The sequence below is a fragment of the Struthio camelus genome, chromosome 12 (assembly GCF_040807025.1).
Source record: "Struthio camelus isolate bStrCam1 chromosome 12, bStrCam1.hap1, whole genome shotgun sequence".
In the NCBI taxonomy this organism is placed as follows: Eukaryota; Metazoa; Chordata; class Aves; order Struthioniformes; family Struthionidae; genus Struthio; species Struthio camelus.
The window spans coordinates 18,197,202-18,218,314 of record NC_090953.1 but is presented as its reverse complement, the minus strand read 5'-3'; the positions used below and the strand labels follow the sequence as shown (position 1 = coordinate 18,218,314).

The window sequence follows — 21,113 nt, the reverse complement described above, 5'->3', positions numbered from 1 at the left end:
TCTGAGTAGTAGATCCTGTCATAGTTTTAAAAAATATTTCTTACTGCGCTAAAACTGCTAGAACTTCTTTCTTTAGTTCTCTCAGCTGAATGAATGCGTAACACTCTGCTCCTAAGATCAGTGTATGCGATGATTACTAGTGGATCTGTGAGCAGGGGGAGTTTGCAGCTGCTTTTATTAGACAGTAGAATATACTAGTGGAGCAGTGAGAAAGTACTTTCAGATGGTTGCAGAATTGTTTAGTTCCCTAGGTCCTCATCTTATGTAAGGTCTAGCCACTTTGTGCAGCATTAGTGATACGGAACAGTTGTGGCAGTGGCTGGAATTCCTTTAATCAATAAATCCTTCCAGGGTGAAGAGCTGGTATTGAGATTCCTATACTAGCCTCTTTAGATAGAGATGGGAAGGTAAGAAATAACCACTGTGTGTCTTGGCTACCTTAGCTTGACATCTTAGCTAATTATGTGCTGGGCTGCTTTTCACGTTCCAGCGGATACGTGTGTGCATAATTTCTATCCATCTCCAAAGCAAGAATACTAATTAACATATAGAAAACAGAATATTAAATATATGCTGCAACTAGCTGGTCTGTCTTATGTTTATTGGAGGTATTTTCTAATTTGCTTTTGTTCTGCAAAGGCTTTTTGAAGAGTTGAAGGGTCTTTTTAATGAAGTGTAGAGTCTGGCTTAGCTGTGTTATAGGAAACTGTGGAAAATGTTACACTGACCTTAGAATATTTTCCTTAGAAATTAATAAGTAAAGTCAGGGAAAGGTCAGACACCTGATGAAGCTCTACAGCTCCCTAATTTTGCGCTTAATAAGGCTTTCTAGATGGGCAGCTGTACAGGAGAACATAGATTCAAGAACTCTTTAAGATGTGCTTTGAAGCTTTAGTTTCTTGACGAACACTGGTTAAAAATGAGACTGTAAGCATATACTGTCACCCAAAGAAATCAATCTTCTAAAAAACGTCTTTACTGCACGTAGTTACAAAAAACGTTTAAAGATTTGGCCAAAATTGCACAGCCTGTCAATTTGGAATCTTGAGATGAACTGAAGATAAGTTTGCGATAGTTTCCATGCAGTTACGTCCCAAGAGTCTCCTTGCCGATTTGGAGAATTTCATGATCTCATTTTTGTGATTCATTTTACCTTATACTTTCAGGAGGTGAAAGACGGAGCAAATCAGGCTAAATGGAAATCTTGGTGCAACCTGGATCTTGAGAAATGGGCTTTTTTCTGGGTTGTTATTTAGAAGAAAAAAAGAACAAGTCTTTCCAGTTTTTCAGATGCTTGTTTTTTTGTTTTTTTTTTTTAAGGTGGGTGAATCTGATATCAATATAAACAACCTGTTCAGGATTTAAGAGTTATAAATTGTTAGCATCATTGATCGACTTGATATTGATACTCCAGCAGGTTTCCTTTGCATCTGATATTAATTAACTAATTATCTATCATAATTCATATTAGAATAATGTACTTCATTTGATTATCAAGGCTATCATTATTACACTGTCAAATCCATTTTTACGCAGTTAGCTTATTTATTGAATCGAAGGGGTCTTTAGAAGAATTTAGACCAGAATCAGTATTATCATACTGTTATTAGAAGTGTAGGTTCACAAAATACTAATTAAGTATTAATGCTACCTAACGGATGATATAAACAGATGTTAACTGAAAATAAATTTAGAGAAATATTAAAGAACAAATCCTACTAATCTTATATAACGTAACTGTAGCTCGCAATCTGTAAATGAGCACCTATCTTTACAGCTTCCCCCTTTATTTTCAAGATAGATCTAATAAGGGCTATGGCATTTGTAATTAAATTATACATAATCCAACAAAAACTAAAACATGTTTGAATTGTGACACACTTCAGTATAACTGTATTTTTACAAGCCAAAATTTGCATGTTATCTCTGAATATTATGGGCTAGATCAAATAAAAAATTTGGTCGTATGATCACTATTGGATTTCCCCAACTTTGAGTTTGGCTCCTAGATTTTCAGTGGAGAATTAAATATGATGGAATTGGATGCCAGGCAGTCAGGTTGCACTTTTTCCCCCAAGTTCCAAGGACGTGAGCTGAAACCGTTTTTTGACAAACGGAGTATTCACTGGATTAAAAAAAAAAAAATTAGGACTTACTCCAGGATCGCCCTAGCCTCACAGTTATTGTTTTGTTTAGGCTCTCTGAGGCAGGGAATCTTGAAAATCTTGTGCAGTGGCGCTACTTCCTATGAGTATAGGCACCTGTGATTGTAAGATTCTTCATTGTGCCTCTGTGTTTGTTGTTGTTTGTGGAGTATACTTACTAGACTGTGTTCTTTGCAATATTTAAGTAAGGGAATGAAAACTTCTGGATCCTGATCAAGCTTAGATTGGAGACAGGCACTGAGAGCTTTCTTGGACTGCAATAATTCTGGACACACCCAAAAGGAGAACTTTAAAGTTTTCAAAGCATTTATAGTAAAATGGAGAGGCACCTTCAGGGTTAGGTGGAGTAACTCAGAAATTTTGATTTAATGAAAATGTATAATCCATGTTAGCATCAGAACCTTTTATCAGATCCAAGACTAGGTTTCTCTATCATGCAGCTTTCAGAGCCAAGTGTGCGTTTTAATATAACTAATGATTATTTGACAGGATTCCGGCAGTACTTATCAACAGCTATAGAACAAGTTATTGAGAGTACACACAAGTTATGTAACTAGATAAATTTGGTGCACTGTGCAGTGCTTCATGGAAGTCTAGTGAAGGTAGTGAATTTTGGATGCAATCCAAAGGACCCGTGTTGAATCTAGTTTAATAGGCGGGGGCAACTATAATCTAATATATGCTGTGTTTTACCATTGTGCAAGGCATCAGATTCAAAGGTCACCTTAAACAGTATAGTATTGTTTTCTGTAAGGATTTCTAAATATTATTTACTACTTTTTTTTTCCTAAATAATATGAAAGGAGAGCTGTGTACATCAGTGGAAAACGTGACTTTGGAATGATGCTCAAGTTTCATAGCCACTTTAAATTGCCGTTTAAATTGCAGTAGCTGGCAAGATGCGTAATCTAATCGGGAAAATAAATATTTAAGGAAATTTAACTTGACTTGGCATATATTTAAGTCAACAAGATAAAATAGGCTATATAGCTCAGAGCAATTCTGCACGTAATTGAATTTGGGTATGTATTTACATGATGTGTCTCACGTCGTAGCTGTGAGTTAGAACAGAGGTATTTAGGTCGTATCACTATGCATGTGTACATATGTACGTGTTAAGAATTTTATGGTTAATACATAGATGCATAGAGAAATATGCAAATAACAGAATTTGGAGAAGTAAAGGTTGATTGTTGTTAAAATTGCATTGGAATTTGTGAAAGTGAAATACCATCTGCTCACAATACATAAGAGAGATAGTTGCATGGAAAATTGCATGTGAGTGGTCCCATGATATTGAAGAGGTTAGGATAACTAATTAATCAGTTTTCTCAAATTTCCAGACCACTTCATAGGAAGAAATTTCTTCAAGTTAATTAGCTGAAGGGGAGAGAAATCTCACTGTTGACTTCCCGGTAGGCTTTCCCCTTTCTTCATTGTCCAGCGTCTATGATGCCTGTGCTGATACGTTGGTGTATTACATCTTTTAGTTTTTTGAGACGTCTGATTTTGTCTGTATCTCAGCAAATTTCTGAAATTACCTCTGAGCCTATTATGTTCTTTTTTTTTTTTTTTTATAAGTTACTGGCATTCTCCATCCCTGCTCCTGTTTGATGTCACCTTTACAGATAAGTATTTTTGTTTTCTAATTTCACTTAAGAGACTTTCATCTGGGCCCTGCCCAGAGGTGTGCAGTGTCTGACTACTAGTGGGATGCTAGGCGGAGGTGATTAAAGAGAGCATGCAGGTGAGCTTGAGAGTCTCAGAGTAAATTTCAGTAAATTCCAAGAGGAAAGCTGGTTCTGATTAGCTCATAACTTGGTGGTATAAGTACTAAGACTGGAAGCAGTCTGAAGGTGTTAGGATCACTCACCTGTAGGAGGTAACTTGAATCAGGCTCTGCATAGTCAGTCTCCTTTTCTGTGACCTGATGCATATTATATGCAGTGACACACCTCTCACAAAAAGATCAGTAAAGCTCAGCAAACTGTTTGGCCATGAGAGTTCCTCGTACATGTGGAATAAGCCTAGGTTTAATTCCTTGTTGTCTCTTGTTGGAACCTGGACAGAAACTAGGAGCCCTTTGGCTGTTGAGCAGTGGTTGCTCTGAAGAGGAGGTTTGCGTTCTTTTTCCATCCTGTTTTGACTCAATCTTATGCAATTTCTCAGATTTTGGTTTCATCTCAGTTGAGGTGAAACGTGGGAGATTTGCTGAAATGTCAAAAGATTTTAATGCAGCGGAGAAGCTCTCCTCCGGTACAGGAGTGTGGGCTGTTCCCATTGAGATACTAAGATTTACTCCCCTATGCACAGGGGTTCTAGAAAGCCTTTACCTAGATAGATCTGTAGTGCTTTTAAGCTCCTCGCAGGAAGGTAATTTGACTTTTACATTTGCAAGACTTATTGCTGTAGCAAACCCATTTTACACCTCATCGGACTTTTGAAAGTTTCTTGCCAAAACTCATGTTGCATAATCCCAGTATTAACTGTCTTGCCATTTCAAGTATTCATTTTGTCCTAGATCTAATGGAGGGAAAATGATTGTCATGTTTGCAAATTTTCGTATCAGAAACACCACTGGCAAAATGACATTGCTTTCAATAGGGTATGAGCACCTAAGTACTGAAGTCATTTTGAAAACAAGCTCTGAAGTCACTCTGGACACTTCTGCATTTTTTACACTGTGCTACTAATGCAATTTCAGAAAAAGCGGATCTGTGAGTTGCAGTAAGAAGTATTTTGAAAAGGGCATTCTGCTGAAAGTTGGGTTTATAATGCAAACTGCTGTTGACTGTGAAGATACAGGTGAACAGAAAAAATGGAAAAAATATGCATGTACTTTAAATACTCTTTTTAAGAATAATCTCCAGAAACACTGGAGTGGGTTTTTTTCCCAGCTTCTTAGTGAAACTACTTCAAGAGTGCTATCTTTTCTGATTTTCAGAATGAGGAGTAATTTGCAAGGATTTGGAGGGTACACATTTCTTTCTGTGTGAGTTTGTGTCACGTAACAGTATTCTGTTGAGATCGTGTCCCTCCATACAAGGACGTGGGATAAAAGATTATTGTAGAGTAAAAAGCAGAACAAGAGCATACATCTGGAAAAAAACAGAATGATGAGAACTTGAAACTATGTTGGTGACAATCCGTTACATACATAGCCTCCATTTTCAATAAGTGATATAAAAGGCCATTGACCTCAGAATGTCTGGTAATTAAGAATCAGATTGCAGGAAATGAAACATTTGTTTCCTTCACCATTCAGTGTCTGTTAGTAAATAGTTTCCTAAGGGAATCTATCTAAATGCTTTGTGCTAGTGGCATATATATGGATTTGCCTAACATTTAAAAGAATGTAACTCTTTCTGAAACCACAGAGCAAAAGCTTGAATGGTGAAAAGTGTTGCAGGAGATCTAGGCTAAAATATTTGTGTTCAGAAATGCTTCCCATCTTTTAAAAAACAACTATGTTGTTTTAAGCAGTGAAATTGATGAAGAAGTTCGAGAAGGGCTCTTAGATCTCCTGACAACCATGGAACTGCAGAAGGAAGGGATAAAATTTAGCTGTGCTCTGATGCTTGCTTTCTTCTGAGCATAACAAGTTTGAGTTAGTCATAACTTCTGTCATGATACTTTTCCATGTTCATTTAAAAAAAAAAAAAAAGAAGAAGCAAAACCGTGAAAGGAATGTTCTTTTTAAGTTGTTAGAAATATTATATGCTTGCTTAAAGTAAATGTAAGTTTGCCCTTTGGTATTTTTTTTCTTTTTTACTTTTAATTTTTGTGAGATATGCAGCTTGTCTAGTTACCTCTATACAATCTACATTTCTAGCACTGAATTTTTAGTTTACTTGACTCTTTTTAAAGATCTCATAAGCCTTGTCCCTTTCTAGGCAGCTTTTAATTATTTGGCTGGCTGACAGGAGCTGAGAGCTCTTTATCTATGAACAGCAAAGTTCTCTTGTTTCTGTTTGCTACGCTGCATTTCAACATGTAACCACTTGTAAATGGCAAGATACAGACAGCAGATGACCAAGTTCTGAAATATATGGATTTAGGCTCAGTCCCAGGAGTGTTACATTTCCTCTCATTGCCCCCCAGGTTTATTCTGTATTGATACTACAGGGATTTCTTTTCTGTCTAAGAACCCTGTTGCAGCAATTTAGTTGACTAAAGTTTGATAACTTTATCAAACCAAGACCTCCTCAGGTGTCTGAACAGTTGAAGATATATCCAAACAAATCATAACGTATCCAGGTAATAAAATTTTTAAGGGCTGGTAGGGCTTCTGCATGCGTTTGTAGTAGACATGATGCAAGGACAGAATTCGGAAATAAGGATTAGTTGAATATGGGTTCAGAATGTTGTTTAACCTCAGATTTTGTGGGGGCAAATTTCCTATGGGCAAGGTATTTAACTTCACGGTAGCTCAATTTGCTGTCTGTAGTAGAGAGGGAGCAGCACTGGTCTTCCCTGTTTTTTCTTCCGACTGTATCCTTACAACAGAATCATCCTTACATTGATCATGAAATGTTCAGAGAGTGTATTAACAATACTAAAATACACTAGAAATTGGTAACTCAGTTTAAATCCTGTGAATTCTATTAATACAAGGCAATAAAATGAGCTGTTTGCTATGAAAAATACTGAAAAGAAAATCTCCAGTATGGTGGCAGAAAAGGCATAAAGTCATTGAAGTGACTTAGAAGGAATGTGAGATAAAAAGGCAAGTAAGTTTAACACTGGTTTTGTACCCTTGAGATTCAGGTCAAGATTTTGCATTCCATTCCTGTTCAGCAAAGCACTTTGGCACTTGTGAAGTCTTACTAACTAAAATGAGACATGTCCTGTCTATTCATTTAACGTATACTGAAGATCTAGTTTAAATTGCTGTAGAGGCCAGGAGTTTGGATAGACATGACTAATGTAGGCCTGTCTCCAGTTCTATAGCCATTCTGGAAAACACTGAATAAAGTGTTACATGTTTCTCTCTTTCTTTCTGTAGGATTTGCGTGCGATCTGCGATTTAACACACCAAAGAATATTTTTCACTTCAAAACACTTTGCATTAAAGGATCATGGTAGACAGTTTAACAGTTTCTTTGAGGTAAGTGATGCAATAAAATAAAAGTAAAATCTTATTTGATATGCTCTTAACAGACTGCAATATTCATTTGATGGTCTCTTGCTTTTAAAGTTTACAGGCATTTTAAATGTTTGGATCATAGCAGGATAAATAAAAGTCTTGTCCAAAGACCAAATAATCAAGTGCATGCATCCCAGACGTAGGCTTCTTTGATAATAAGATGAGAAAATTCTCAATACTTGCTTATGCTTTGAGCACCTGTTAGTCTGTGCCATTGTGATAGCATGTTTTTTTGGAAACACTAAAAAACCTTCCTTTTCTTTTCTTTCTTTTTGTTTTTTTTTTTTTCCCCTTTTTCTTAAATGAAGCTGCATGGCTACTCTCACTGTCCTTAAATAATTCAGACTTGCATGCTCTTGTATGTGTGCTGCAGTTCATTCAAAGATTTATATTATGCATTCATGAAACATTTTGCCATGGAGCAAACATAGAAAAAACCTTTTGAACAGTTTACTTGACAAAGCAAACAGCTGTTTTTAAGCAGGTCTGTCCAGTTCTGTAGTTGAGCAAGCAAATTCAGAGAAAACAGACAGCTGTGGTACTACACGGACAAAAGTTCATGTCCTACTAGGAATGACAGCTGCAGTCTACTGAGCCACGTACTCTTTAATTTGTGTGGAAATACTGTCAGTAATAACTCTGATCTAACCTACCTTCACTGTGTATTCAGACATGAATTCAGGCACCCTCCTAATATTCCGTGGAAGGTTCCACATCAGAATGGATTTGTCACATATTATCGACAATAGCTATGTTATCCTTTCTGTTGAGACTTCTCCCTGCTTTCCCCAAGCTGTCCCAGACTTAGGCTGTCCTACAGACTTTCATTTGAGGAGAAAGTTGGAGACTAGCCACTTGTCAGTCACTAGTCCACACCAGTCAACACTAATCATGTGCCTAAAATCCTTTCACTCCTGTCTGGATAATCCACAGTTGACCATGATAGCTCTCCTTAGAAGTGCAACTACTGAGGGACAGCAGACATGCAAGAAATCTACTTTGGTACCCTCCAGCTTATTTCATGGGAAGCTGCTGCTCTTTGCAATGACAGAGGAAGAACTGGGAGAGATATTCCTAATGAAGAATCCTCTCTCTTCCCGCTTGGTGGGAATGGGCCCTTTTTCCAGAATAGCAGCCTTTTCTTGCTGTTGCTAAGATACAGCTGCTATTGCTTTTCTTACCAGGAGACCTTCCCATTTAAACAGAAAGTGGCGCTGCCAGTAAAAGAAAGTGAGCATGTTTGCTCTTTGGTCTAATGCTGTGCCACTTGGATAGACACCTGACTTAGCTTAAACTAGCTGCTTGGCTGCAAATAGTTGCATAAGTGACAGCATGGTCTCCAGAAACAAGGTACTTACTCAGAGGCCTGAGTTAAGCAGCCACAGAGCATCTGCAATTCGTACCTGAACTGTCAAACCTGAAGAAAGTTCAGGGTGTATGAGCTGTGACTGCATGAAGAAATGGCTGTGTCAGAATAATCCCCCTCTTTGCATGACAGATAGACATTTTGACTTGAAAACTGTGCTATCCGTGTATCTTTTGTTTTACTTTATTTTGAGGAGCACTTGTTCTTTTCGGCTGTTCTGCATGGTAAGAGTGCCTGAAACAAACCCACTGAAGTTGGAGAAACACATTTTTGTAGTTCGGGAGGCCTAATGTTAGTCAAGCAGAACAAAAAAAAAACAACAAAAAACCCCCCCACAAACTAGTCCAGAGGAGTTAGCCAAAGCAAGCTATTGAGTGAAATAATGTTAAAAGAAATTAAATCACCACACTAATGTGAGGTTAGATGCCTTACCTCAGGATGGCTTAAGTATTCCTGCTAGATTTCCGATATGCTAGAAACAGTAGGTTGATCACCATTGTCTCTGGGAGATCCAAGGGCAGATAGAGAAGCAAACTAAAAAGTAGTTTTATCGTCCTTGAGCACGCACACAGATGCAGATTACAATGCAGCCGCTTTAAAGAATGGTCAGGAAAAGCTTGGCACAGAGTAGTTGCGCAAATGCTACGTTTGGGTCATACTCTAATGCACTTCAGAACTCAAATCTTTAATCTGGTAAGTAATTTTCTTTGAAGATTACAGTTCTCGCTTCAGAACTCTCAACCTTATTGTATGATTTCAGTAGAATTTTTTCATGGAAATTTGCAGTCCTTCAGACTGCTCAGAAAACCCTGCCTTTCTGCTGTGCATGAAAGCATCCATTTCCTTATGCAAATGTTGAACTTTCTCTCACATGCTCTGAGGGATTAGAGGGAGTGGAAGCCATGAAGGAGTGCAGGGACTGTTGGAAGATTCTGAAAAGAAAGTTAAGTATATTTTGGAGAGGGTGTAGGCTAGGTCTGTCAAGACGCAGGTTCTACCTGCTGAGACGCTTGTCATATTTTCATTGAGAATAGTTATGATCTCTTGGTCGCATGAGTACTTGAAAAAGGGACATGCAGGTCGTCTGAATACAGATTTAACGCTGTCATGTTGGAGTTTGGAGGGCCAGTTCTGCTTCTAATTCTGTCTTTGTTTTGAGGTGTGATTGGCAAATCGCTTTCTTCCTTCATGCCTTTGGCTTCCATCCACCACTGTGTTATTGGGCCTTGCTCGGAATTGCACGTTTGGGCTCTTACTGCTGTTCTTTATAGTGCCTTACACTGGCCCTGATTTGAGCTGGCTCCTTTGTGTTTTGCTTTGTCACAAATGATAGCTACATATAATACAATACTTCTTTCTAAGGGTTTTTTTAAAGTATTTTAATTATTTTTTTTCCTAAATTAATGTGGCAATAAGGAAATAATGACTTTTTTGTCTTTGAATGGTTTTTGCTTTGAGAGATAGAGGGGCGTAGACTGCTGATGAGGTGACGGCAGGCCATGTACGATTAATATTTATCTAATAGTTCCTTTTGCAGCATGTTAGCAAGAGCAAACATATTCTTCTGCTAGGGAGAGTTGTTTTTCTTGAGTTTTCTATATCTGCTGTAATGAAATGCTTAGTATAGAAAAGTACTCTGAAAAGTCTCTGAAAATATGTGAAATGATATGAAATATTTAAAAGGTTACTGTGTAGGGAGAGAAGGAAGGAGCTGTGATTAGGAGGCATAGCCGAATTTTGTCTGGTCCATTAGTTTGCAGATGGATTTTGTGTCCAAATCCGTCAGTTTTGTTTCTGCTTTGAAGTTCAGCAAGCTATTAGCAGCTTTCTCCTTCAAAGTGAGTCCCAAGGATTCACTTTGTAGACCTGGAGGTCAAACTCCTGGTGGAAGTATGTATATCTTAATTGTCCCTTCCTCTTACCTGTGTGTTTTCTGATGAAGGGGCTTGCTAGGAGGGGACAAACCAGTCCCTAGTACAAACTGTAGCAAACAAAAGACTGAGCTAACTGAGCCTAACTTGTAATGGGCTCCTAGGAGTCTTTACAGTAGTGAGCCTTGACAGAGCAAAGTTTGTTTGGGCTTGGTTCCCATTATGGCTCCTTTCAGATTGAAGCTGTGGGGACTGGGGTGATGCTTGGCTGCTTATCCTGAGTCTCTGGTGAGCTGTATCCACTACTTTCCATCTCCTGTGCCCATTAGGATATTCAATTTCCACACGCGTTAGGCATCTGGGGAAGGACCTATTTGCTGCAAAATCATGGAGGTTTTGTACATGTTTCCTGAGTGCAGGAGGTGGAGCGTTCATCCACGAAAACGAGGAGCCGGAGTTAGAAGCATGCTTAGTCGACAGATAGCTGAATTTTTGCTTTACCCTTTTGAAAACTTGCAAAGCATAGGTCAGTTTGATCCCAAATGCTGAGGTGTAAAAGCAGACACTTCTGAAAATATTTTAATTTAGACAAAGTCATCTGAAATACTCTTAACGGATTCTACTTAGTGTACTTTTGCTATATAGATAAACAAATGAATGTGCGTACCTATTACCGTCTGCTGTGTAGTGAAGGGAATGTCACAAGAGCGTTTCTTACAGTGTGTAAGTTCTTACAGTATCAAGCCCTGTAATAGGTTGTAGATGTGTGCTTTGGTTTAGTGGTAATTACAATATCTCCCATTTCACTCTTTGCTTTTTCAGACTTCTCAGTTCCCTAGCAGTGCTGGGATTTCAGCTTGTCATCCCACAGCCTTCAATTGAACACAGAAAGGTAAGCATTAGAAGTATTTAGATTTTGTATACTTAAAGGTAAATGTAGAAGACACTCTGGTAAGATATATAAAGCAGTGCAATCCAAATAAAGTTCTTGGGATAGTGTGACCTTTGTGTGTATTTTTTGTATTAACATATACTCAGTTAAAAGAGACTAAGCAGAGTTAATTAGCTGAGTGGTTATAAATAGGAATAAAGAAATTGTAGGGAGTGTATTGTTGCAGGTCACAGGGAAATAGCTTTGACCTTGACTTAATATTTTTACAGATTAAAAAATAAATAAATAAAAAACAACTGCTCACTTGACTAGCCTAGGAGCTGGAGCTACGTGGGCACCTTATTCAGGCTTTAGAGCATTTTTACTGCGTAAGACAAAGGGGAAAAAGAAGAATTCAAGTCAGTGTTGTCCTCTGAGAGCAGCATTCAGATATGGAGTGATTAACAGAAGTATCCAGTTGCTCACAGGTAGCAGTTTTTCTTACAGAGATGGAGCTGCCTGAAACAAACGGACGATGGGCTCCAACCACACTTGGTTTGCTAGATTTAAATTATTGCTAGGTATTGAAGTTGGAAACTGCTACGCTTTTTTGTTGTGCTGTTATGAAAAGCTCATGCATCTTAGATGTCGGCATATCTAAGAAGGCGTGCAGCCTGTAGGATGTGTAGAGGACTCTTCCATCCCGCTCAGCGTTAGTGAGGCCTCAGCTGGAACACTTCATTCATTTTTTTTGCACTACTTTTCAGGTAAGTAGCGGACCATTTGGAGAGAGACAGAAGACAACAGTGATTATTATCAGAGGTCTTGAAAATCTGACCTCTTAGGGAAGCTCAAATGCATTCTAGTTGTTTAGCCTAGAGATGAGAAGGCTGAGGGGGGGGACGACAGAAAATCTCCAAATGCTTAAGAGTCCTAAAGAGAGAACTGTGCTTTCTGTCTGTGGTGAATAGATGAGAGGAAATAGGTTTAAACTGGGCCGAGGGAAACTTGGGTTAACAATAGAAAAAAACTTCTTGCAGTAATGAAGGTAAAGAGGAACGGATTATATTGCCTGGATGACTTTAGGGTTTCCCTGATGGCGATTTCTATGAATGCATTGAACAAAAATTTGTCAGGAACAATATATGGGTATTGGTAATTCTGCCGAAGACCTTGGCGGGGGGAGACCCCCGGAGTGCTCTTCTATCTCTGTAAATTCTGTTGACCTGTCTATGCTGTTTTCATCATTCTTCATTGGTAATCAAACCCAGCAACTTAATCATTAAAGGTGTCAAATAACCAGTTTCTTAAAATTGTTTACTTGATTGTATCAATTTTTAAATAATATACAAGATGTATGTTTACTTTTAAACTATGCTTATTAAAGGAGAGTTTGCCGCAAGGCACGTTTGTAGGACTTCTTATCTGCGTATTTCACTGTCTTTAGGCAGTCTATCATAGTCATGGTTCATGAAGAATGCAGCTGTCGTGTTCAGCAACTTGTAGCCTACTTATAAAGCAAGTTAGGTGAGGTCACTAATGATACAGCATGTATTTTGAAACAAGCACAGTCCAAACTGCAGCATTTCTCAGGCTACTCAAGTGCTTCATTTAAAACCTTGAATACAACATAGTATTTCCCCTATTTAAGTAACTATTTTAGATCTCTTTTTCCTTGTTGTACTGTTGAGATGGTCATATTTGCTGCAGCTTTGCTTTCAGTACTCTGTCTAATTAGACCTTCTTTTGTAATATTGACAGTGGAGAGATGGTGCAATCCAGTTTCCAAATGACCTGCCTTAGGGGAAGAAAAAAATGTACAGACTAGAATAGAGCAAGTCAGAGAAACAGTTGCTTCATTCTGTGAAGCTCCGGAACTAATGTTGATAAAATTAAAGTCTTTGTTTTTAGTTGAATGAGAAATGCTATGAGTCTAGAGCATCTTCTGTATTAGTTAAAGGGGCTGAAGGCGTATGGCATGAAGGGACATCTTTTCATTTTCTTGGAAGCTTCGGTGGTAACCACCGGTGGTAACCCCTTGGAGCTGTTCTTTTCCCTGAAAAAGGGAGAGGCCGGAGTCCCCTAGTGACGATCTTACACAGGTGCCAAGGCTGTCTGTCGTTCTCAGCTCTTACGCTGCGGGACAGGATTCTGCTCATGCCAAACTGTATTTAGACTGGAAGTGTGCTGCATTAAATTTTTCAGCGACATTCTGATGCACTTATGGCTCCAGAGCAAAAAGGCTGCTAGTAGCTTTGAAGGCCAAGTCAGACATCTTTCTGACTAAGTGCAAGTTCTTGGTTTTTGTAGCTCTGGGAGATGCTGTACTGTTGGTGTGGAAACCCAGATGCTGGCTCCCCAGCCAGCATCTACTGTGTACTTCTGCAGAGATCTCTGCTGTTTGGCGTTTCTATCTGCATGAGAGGAGGCTGGTCTTGGGGGAGGAAAGGGAGAGGAGAGAAGGGAAGGATATGAGGAACACTATGTCATTTTAACAATGTAGCAAACAGCAAAGTGCTACTTGGTAACTTCCATATGCAGGCTACACTATATGAAAAATGGGTAACTAGAGCTGACTTCCAGCAAAAGGAGAGCTTATACCCTTATCCTTATGATGTGCTTATTGTGCAACTTAAAGTTAAGCATGTGTGCAGGATTAACCCTTGAATGTGTGATGCTGGGGGGGGGGGTTGGATTTTGTCTTGTGCACCTTGCATATAGTTATTTTTGCTCTGAAAGCTGCGGACAGGGAAATATGGTCAGAGAACTGGACTTAGGTTTTTGGCTGAATAGTCCATTAAAACATTTCCAAATAGTCTAGTATGTGTATTTTTTTTTCTTCCTCCATACACTGAAACTTTTGGGAAAAAGAAATAAAAACCAGGACAATTCCCAGAGCAGTGGTTAGAAATGCAGTCAGAAGTGCCTCTGAACACCCATAGTGCAGCTGAGATCTTAGTTTTTTATGAACTGCAAACATCAGAAAATATGAGTTTGTATTTATTTTAAAATCTTGCTAATACGTTCTAATCTGTTGTTTCTTCTTCTGTTTTTTTGGAACAGCTTCGTGTTTAAAATCTTAATAGTTTCAGAGAGGCTGACATAATACAGATTTTGAGCAAAAAATTTTTTTATTTTCTGAACTGACGTAAGAGTTTTTAATTATCTTTTATATCTTAGACCCACTTAAAGTAGCTTTTAGGTGTTCTTGACTTATTGGCATATGTTCATATGTTTAGGACTTCAATATTAAGGAAGAAGTGCATCTCAAACCGCCTCTTCCCCCTCCCCTTTCTTTTGCCCCCAACAAATTCAGGAAGAGCTGAGCTCAGCAGGTTTCTTTCCTCAGGAGCGCACACAAAAATCCATTTCTGGCATGACAGCCTGGGGGTTGTTTAAAAAAAAATGAGCCAGATTACTGACACAGAGAAGTGCAAATAGTGGAAAAAGACTTGGGGGGAGGACAGCACCAACTGGGAAAGTTGTGGAGTTTTTTGTTTGTTTGTTTTCCCTCATTTGCTGTTTATTCTGTAATTTTTCTCTTTTTCAGGAGCGCCCTTTCCATCCCCAAGCTAAGTGTAACACTTTTCCAGTTCAGTTCCCCTTCTTTTATTACTCTGGGGAAGCATAACCTTGGCTAATAAAATAAAAATGTTTTGAACACTAGCTAGTAAGAAAATACTTTTTTAGGGAAACATTTGACTGGGTGAGGTTTTCTGCTTTTAGCTTTTATAGTTTTGGAATTAATGTTGGAAGCTTGTTGGTCACAGGAAAAAGGTGACCAAAACACCTTTTGTCACTGTGGTCAGATTCCCACAAAAACTGAAAACAAAGAGCATCATCTCTCGCATGTTCTTGCAGCTGAGCTCATGGCATCACTCTATTTGCTAATCTTGCCTCTGTAGGTAACACAGGTTTGGAAAGTAGTACAAATACTTTAAACATGCTATGTTCATTGAATATAAATAATTCCTATACAAAAGATTTTTATGATTTCTTTTGAAGACAGGAGTTGTAATGCCGGTCAGTATCTCCTGGAGGTGTGTGGTTTATTTATTGGTTTATTGTGGTTTGGTTTTTGTTTTTCTCCTTGTTTGTCCCCTTGTTGTCTCCTTGTGTTTCTCCTTGTCTCCTTGTACCTTTCATATTCCTCATTCCTAATATATAATTTCTGCCTATCACCTGTACTCTACCATGAGGTCAAACTGCTTAATAATATTAGCAAAAAAGGAGGAAATGTAATGTGAAAGTGAACAATCACCACTTGTGTTCAGTAAAAGTCGGATGAGGCCTCTGAAACTGGTTAGACGGAACTCTTTCTGAATGTTCGAGCAAGTAACTTCCCTTGTCAATCCGTACTGGACATAAGAGCAACCCTCCTTCTATTTATCTTGCAGTCAAGCACCATTCTCCTTGCTTACACTTATTTTATTGAATAAATATTATTTAACCTTTTCTGATAAGAGTCATGCTGTGATGAACAGAAGGCTAAACTATGCATTGTAGTCCTTTTTCCAGGCAGCCGCCGTAGTCTGTCCTTCCCAAGTTTTCATAAGTCGTTCCTGGGTGGATTATTAACTGTTATCACGTTCTTATGTTGAGATAGTCAGCTGTAGTTATAGTTGTGCCTCGTTTATTTTAATAATGTTGGTAGCATGTACAGTAGTAAAGTTTGTCTAAATATAATTTCTGCTGTAAATACCCAAATCACTTTCTTGCTGTAAAATCTTGCTTTGGTTATAACATTGAAGCCATGGAGTAGCTTTGAATTTATGCATATATTTTGACTTTAACGGAGGTACAGTATATTAACCCATTTATTTTCAATGCATGGAAAAAGTGTCAGAATCTATTTTTACAAACATTTCATTGGGCACTGCAATGTTGTTGGAGAATTCTAAGCCTGACTGGGCTAAATTTTGTTTCTTTCTCCTTTTTGCCAGCCCGAAATTAGGAAGAAAGAAATTAACTGGGTGTTACCACTTCCTATCAGATATATGATGGTCACTGTGAAAAATAATTATGTGTCATTTGAATGTGACTTCAGAAGTGTTTCATTAAGACTGTAACTTCAGAATCATTTTTAAAAACAAGCATAACCTTCTATGCTAGGTAACTGAATCCTTTTCCACACTGCAAGCTCATTGGCCTTAGGGTAGTTTCTTGTGTGCTGCTGAGGCTAACATTTAGACCAGTGTGAAAGGCTGCAGTTTCTTGAGACAGGCTGGGCTGCTCTCAGTTTACCACTGTTGAAACTAGTGGGACAGAGTAAGGTAGTCCTATCCCTGACTGCTTGCTCCTGCTGCCTACCTTGTGCTTTCTTGAGTGTTTACTGGAGTCTTCTGCAAGCTAATTTATCTGAATGAGCCAGTAGGAAAGAGCAGACAGTAGGTTTGAGGCTTCTTTATTTTTTTTTCCCCCCCCGGCATTGTAGCTGAATCTACTTGTTAAAGGGTTATGGCTGAATCAGGAGAAAAAAGGAACAGGATCAGGAGTGAGAACTGAGGGGAAAGGAAGGAACAGGGTAAGTGGAAGAAGAGCAAGATCCCTTTGGTCATAGTGAGCTGTTGGATCAGTTCAGTTACTCATGGAAACACAGCCTGAGTAGCACTGCAGAATGATGGCCAAATAACAGCTTTACTCAAATACATCATTACTTTGGGATGAGAGGGAGTTTCTACAGTTGCTCTGCTACTTCAGATCAACTTTCCTACCTATGATGTAATGTTTTTTGGAGAGGTTGAGTTTTTCTGTTTTGGCTGGGGGGATGTTTTTTGTCTTGTTTTGTTAAGTGGACGTTGATATTTTGCTTATCTCTAGAGGGGATCATTTCGGAATCACTTCTATTTTCCTTTTTCTCCTTAAATCCACCATGTAATAACAGTGTGTTGGTTGTATTGGCAGAATATATGAAATGAGTTAAGAGTCGATTAGAAGTTCTCTTAATCAAGTTAATCTGTCACTGTTCACAGACCATGAAGATCTAAGCACTCATCCTTTGCTTCAGGACAAGATGGTTACAACTATTAAGTATCTCTTCATTCCCTCTACCCCCATGCTCTTGTCTAGAGTTTTTAAATTGCTTAACATCTGGGATTTACTTGCTTACACAGACTTTTTTTCTGAGTGGTTCTGTGCCTCCCTGAAGTTTGTCCTGTGAAAAATGTATGTGACAAGTAAATTAAAACTCTTAAAATTGTATGGAATTCTGGCATATTCTTGGATTGTTTGGATTACCTGCTTTGGGGGGCAGAAGCAGGGAGACTGTTTTTGCTCTTGCTCTACTGTGTCTAGAAAGAAATCAAGAAATTGGCTGCTGATTTCGTTCCATCTTTGTCTTCCATCCTTGTTTTTCCGGGTGATCTTGCTTGTTCGAATACGCTGAACTACTACTAAGGGCTTAAATTGCAAGAATTGATTCCTTCTCCTGGGCTGCAGAAAGAAGATGCAAGTGCCAAGGAATGGGGAGGGTACAGAGGAGGTGGTAACTGTATGAGTACTATTCCAGGCTATGAGAATTTAGTCACTAAAGCTGACAGTGATGTCAATTTTAAGTTCAATGTAGTAAATTTTGTGTATAAATGTGATCTTACACCTACCTTTATATTGTAATAATGATAATGAAGGGCAGAGTTTCCTCATTTCCATTGTTCTCTCACCCTACCATGCCCGGTAAAAGTCACTGTTCTGTTAACCGGAAAGGATACAGCTGCCTAATACATCCAAACACACTATAATAGATTAAAACACGAAGTGGAGAAAAAGTCTTGGATATTTTTGAAATACTGGGGGAAATTGGAGTTGGACAAAGTAGTTAATATCTAAGCCTGGCTTTTGGCCAAGTCACCGAGGCTAATGCCTAATAGTTGAAGGAGTGCCGTGGGATCTCCACTACCGATGGTCACCACCTTGCTATTACATATCCTGAGAAGAGAAGCATGTTCACTGGAGGCTCTGCGTGCTTCTTCCTTGAACCTTCACCAGGTAGGGTGAAGCTCTGCTGACCCTGAGGTCAGCAGTGACTGAAACCTATAGCTTGTCAAGGCTCGTGAAGCAGCAAGCCGACTCTTGCTAACAGCCTTCCTACAAAGTGGCTGTGGTTCTGTCCTCCTGGGTTGCATCCACTGACTCAGATTTCACTGGGGCGGCATACTGAGCCCCTGTGGGCAGCTGCAACGTCGAGGTTCCTTACAGCAAGTGTTTGCTGATGGCGTTTTGTTTTCCACTTAGTGTTTTTCTTGTGTGTAAAATAACTTCTAGCCTGTTACTACTGCGTTTTCATACACATCAGTTCCAGACAACACTATCCATTGAAACGTAGACCATGTTCCTCTTGCAGTTTTCCACAGGTCTGTGTATCTTCTGGTGAAGTTACTTTAATTGTTCAGTTAGACATGCTGTGGCATTCACTGAAACTTTGGTGCAATAGAACATTTTTAGCTTCTAGCTAACAGAGTTCCTTTTCTAGTTTAGCAGTGATCTTTAAGAAAGGAGGTAATGTAGTCCATGCAAGGACTTTTCCTGTAAATTTAGCCTTTTAATGCAGCAGTATGTTTTGAATGTTTTTAAAGAAGTTTCCTGCTATCTCTGGTTACGAATTCCCTATCCTTGATGTTGGGGGTTACCGTGGTTAGGAAATAAAATTCTTTTTTTGAGGGGGAAGGGGAGGCAGGACAAGGATACGTTGTTTTATGCAAGTATGCTCTTTGCAAGTCAAGGCCAATGGTTTTGTTATTTTTAACAAGCTTTACCATGGAGGTCTGAAAATTAGGTGTTAGATAAATATATTAGCTTTAACCCCTGGAATATCAGGGGCTTAAAGTTTATTCTGTGTTTCTTTGGGAAAAATTGAAGGTTCTTCCTTCCAGTTAGATTCCAGAGCAGGTGAAACTGCAAAGTGGTAGATAAGCTGCTCACCTTTCTTCTGAGCAGCACTTAATGCTTTGTCTGTCTCAGCCTTTGGGCCAGAGCAATGATAAAGGTGGGAAGTTTTTCAGCCATTTTCAGACAGAATTTCGACAAATTCTTTTGTCAGGGAGTATCATTCTCTTTTATGACAGTTTGTCTTCTCTGCTTCTGGGATGCTGGTGACAATCTGCTGAGTGATCTCTGGATGACTCACTGAGTGATCTTAAGCAGTGTTATGTTAAATACTGGGTAAAGAAAATCCATATCTCTACCACATGTGGATTCCAAAGAGTTCTATTAAGTGTAGAAATATAAAATGGCAACAACTTTGTCACAGCTGAAAGTGATCGATCTTGAAAAGGCCTGGAGGCTGAGTGATTAGATCACAGTTGACAATCAATGATAAATACTTTCTTAAAATAAAGAAGCCTCATTTCTGATATAGTGAGGGCCTGATGCTGATCATCTTTGTTACTGCAAATCAGAAGCAATCCTACTGGAGATAAGGTGTGATTTTTATGGAATATGTGGAAGTGAGATCAGGAGTGAGCCATGTATTTACTTGCAAGGTACTTGATGGTCTTATAGAAAAATGGAAAGGAACCTCTATCTTTAAACTAAACTCTCAGAGCGTGATGGAGGTGGTCTTGGTGTCAAAAAAAAAAATTGGCCAAATTTGGAGGAAGCTTCAAGTTTTGTTGGCACATGAACTGTTCTGAATTCATTCAGAGCTGTTTACTTTCTAGACTGCTAAAATAACGTTAAAGTCTCTTCCGATTAGACTACTAAAATAACGTTCAAGTCTCTTTACATGTGGTCGAGGTTGGTTGAAGGGGTGGTTAAGCTTTCCAGGCATTGTAACTCTCTTCAGTGATTTGTGAATACAAAGGTCTTCTATTTCTAGGCTTTTTAGCTCTTTAATCTTCACAGGCACAGATGTTCAGGCAGAGTTTTTATACAAAGAAAGGAAACCTAAATCACTTAAGCTGGTAGTATTTACACTTACCACGTACCGTAAAATTCAAACGGTTTGCTACATCTCTGATTAAAGGTTTGCAAAATGCACTGAAGGATTAAAATAGCAGAGTGTGCTAACCGGGCAGACATGTACACATTGTGTCATGATGTTTTGTTTGGCCTCTGCTCCACTTTTCTGCTAGCTGTGAGAGATCTGAGAAGTTGTTATCTGCAAATTTTTAGGGTTTTTTGGTAGATTATTTTTAACAAACCACCAATGTTCCACATGTTTCTTGTAAGAAGCATTTAAAATATGGCTGTTCCAAGTGAACGTCTATAAAAATGAACTGTAAAGACTTACTGCTGGGAAATTGTTATGGCTGTGTAGTTATGGCCTTTATTGGAAATCAGCTGGGCTAATAGTGGAAGAATATTCCTTGAAGATGATTAGAATGGTGAAAGAATTAAACCAAGTTCATAGATATATTTATAATGCTGGCAGGGAAATATTGTAATGTTACACTTGAACAGGTTCTAAAACCAAACTATAATTTCCTCAGCCCATTCAAAGTTTGGCATGCTCTGTGCTGAGCTTCGAGTTCGGTCCTAGTTTCTGTGAGTCAGCCTGCTTTCATTTTTACAGTCTTGGTATTTTAAGAGGACAAAAACTAGCTCTGACTTTGTGGGACAGATCGCCAACCTATCCCAAGCATCATGATCGCTATCACTGTAAAAGTCTATCCTGAACTTACATTTGGAATACTGTGTGCAGCATTGCATGCTCATGTCAAAATGTAGGAGTGGAAAAGGTACCAAGAATGAGAGGATG

General features: G+C 38.7%; 1 protein-coding gene across 3 annotated transcripts in view; it reads left to right on the top strand.

Annotated features, from left to right (window-relative positions):
• The window catches only part of THSD4 (thrombospondin type 1 domain containing 4), a 428,840-nt gene that overhangs the window by 57,803 nt on the left and 349,924 nt on the right, over positions 1 to 21,113 (top strand). For all 3 annotated transcript variants that reach the window (XM_068958767.1, XM_068958768.1, XM_068958766.1), the window contains 2 exons: positions 7,171 to 7,272; positions 11,371 to 11,440. In XM_068958767.1, the coding sequence (XP_068814868.1) occupies positions 7,244 to 7,272; positions 11,371 to 11,440 (99 nt within the window). In that variant the 5' untranslated portion in view covers positions 7,171 to 7,243. The remainder of the gene's footprint in view (positions 1 to 7,170; positions 7,273 to 11,370; positions 11,441 to 21,113) is intronic.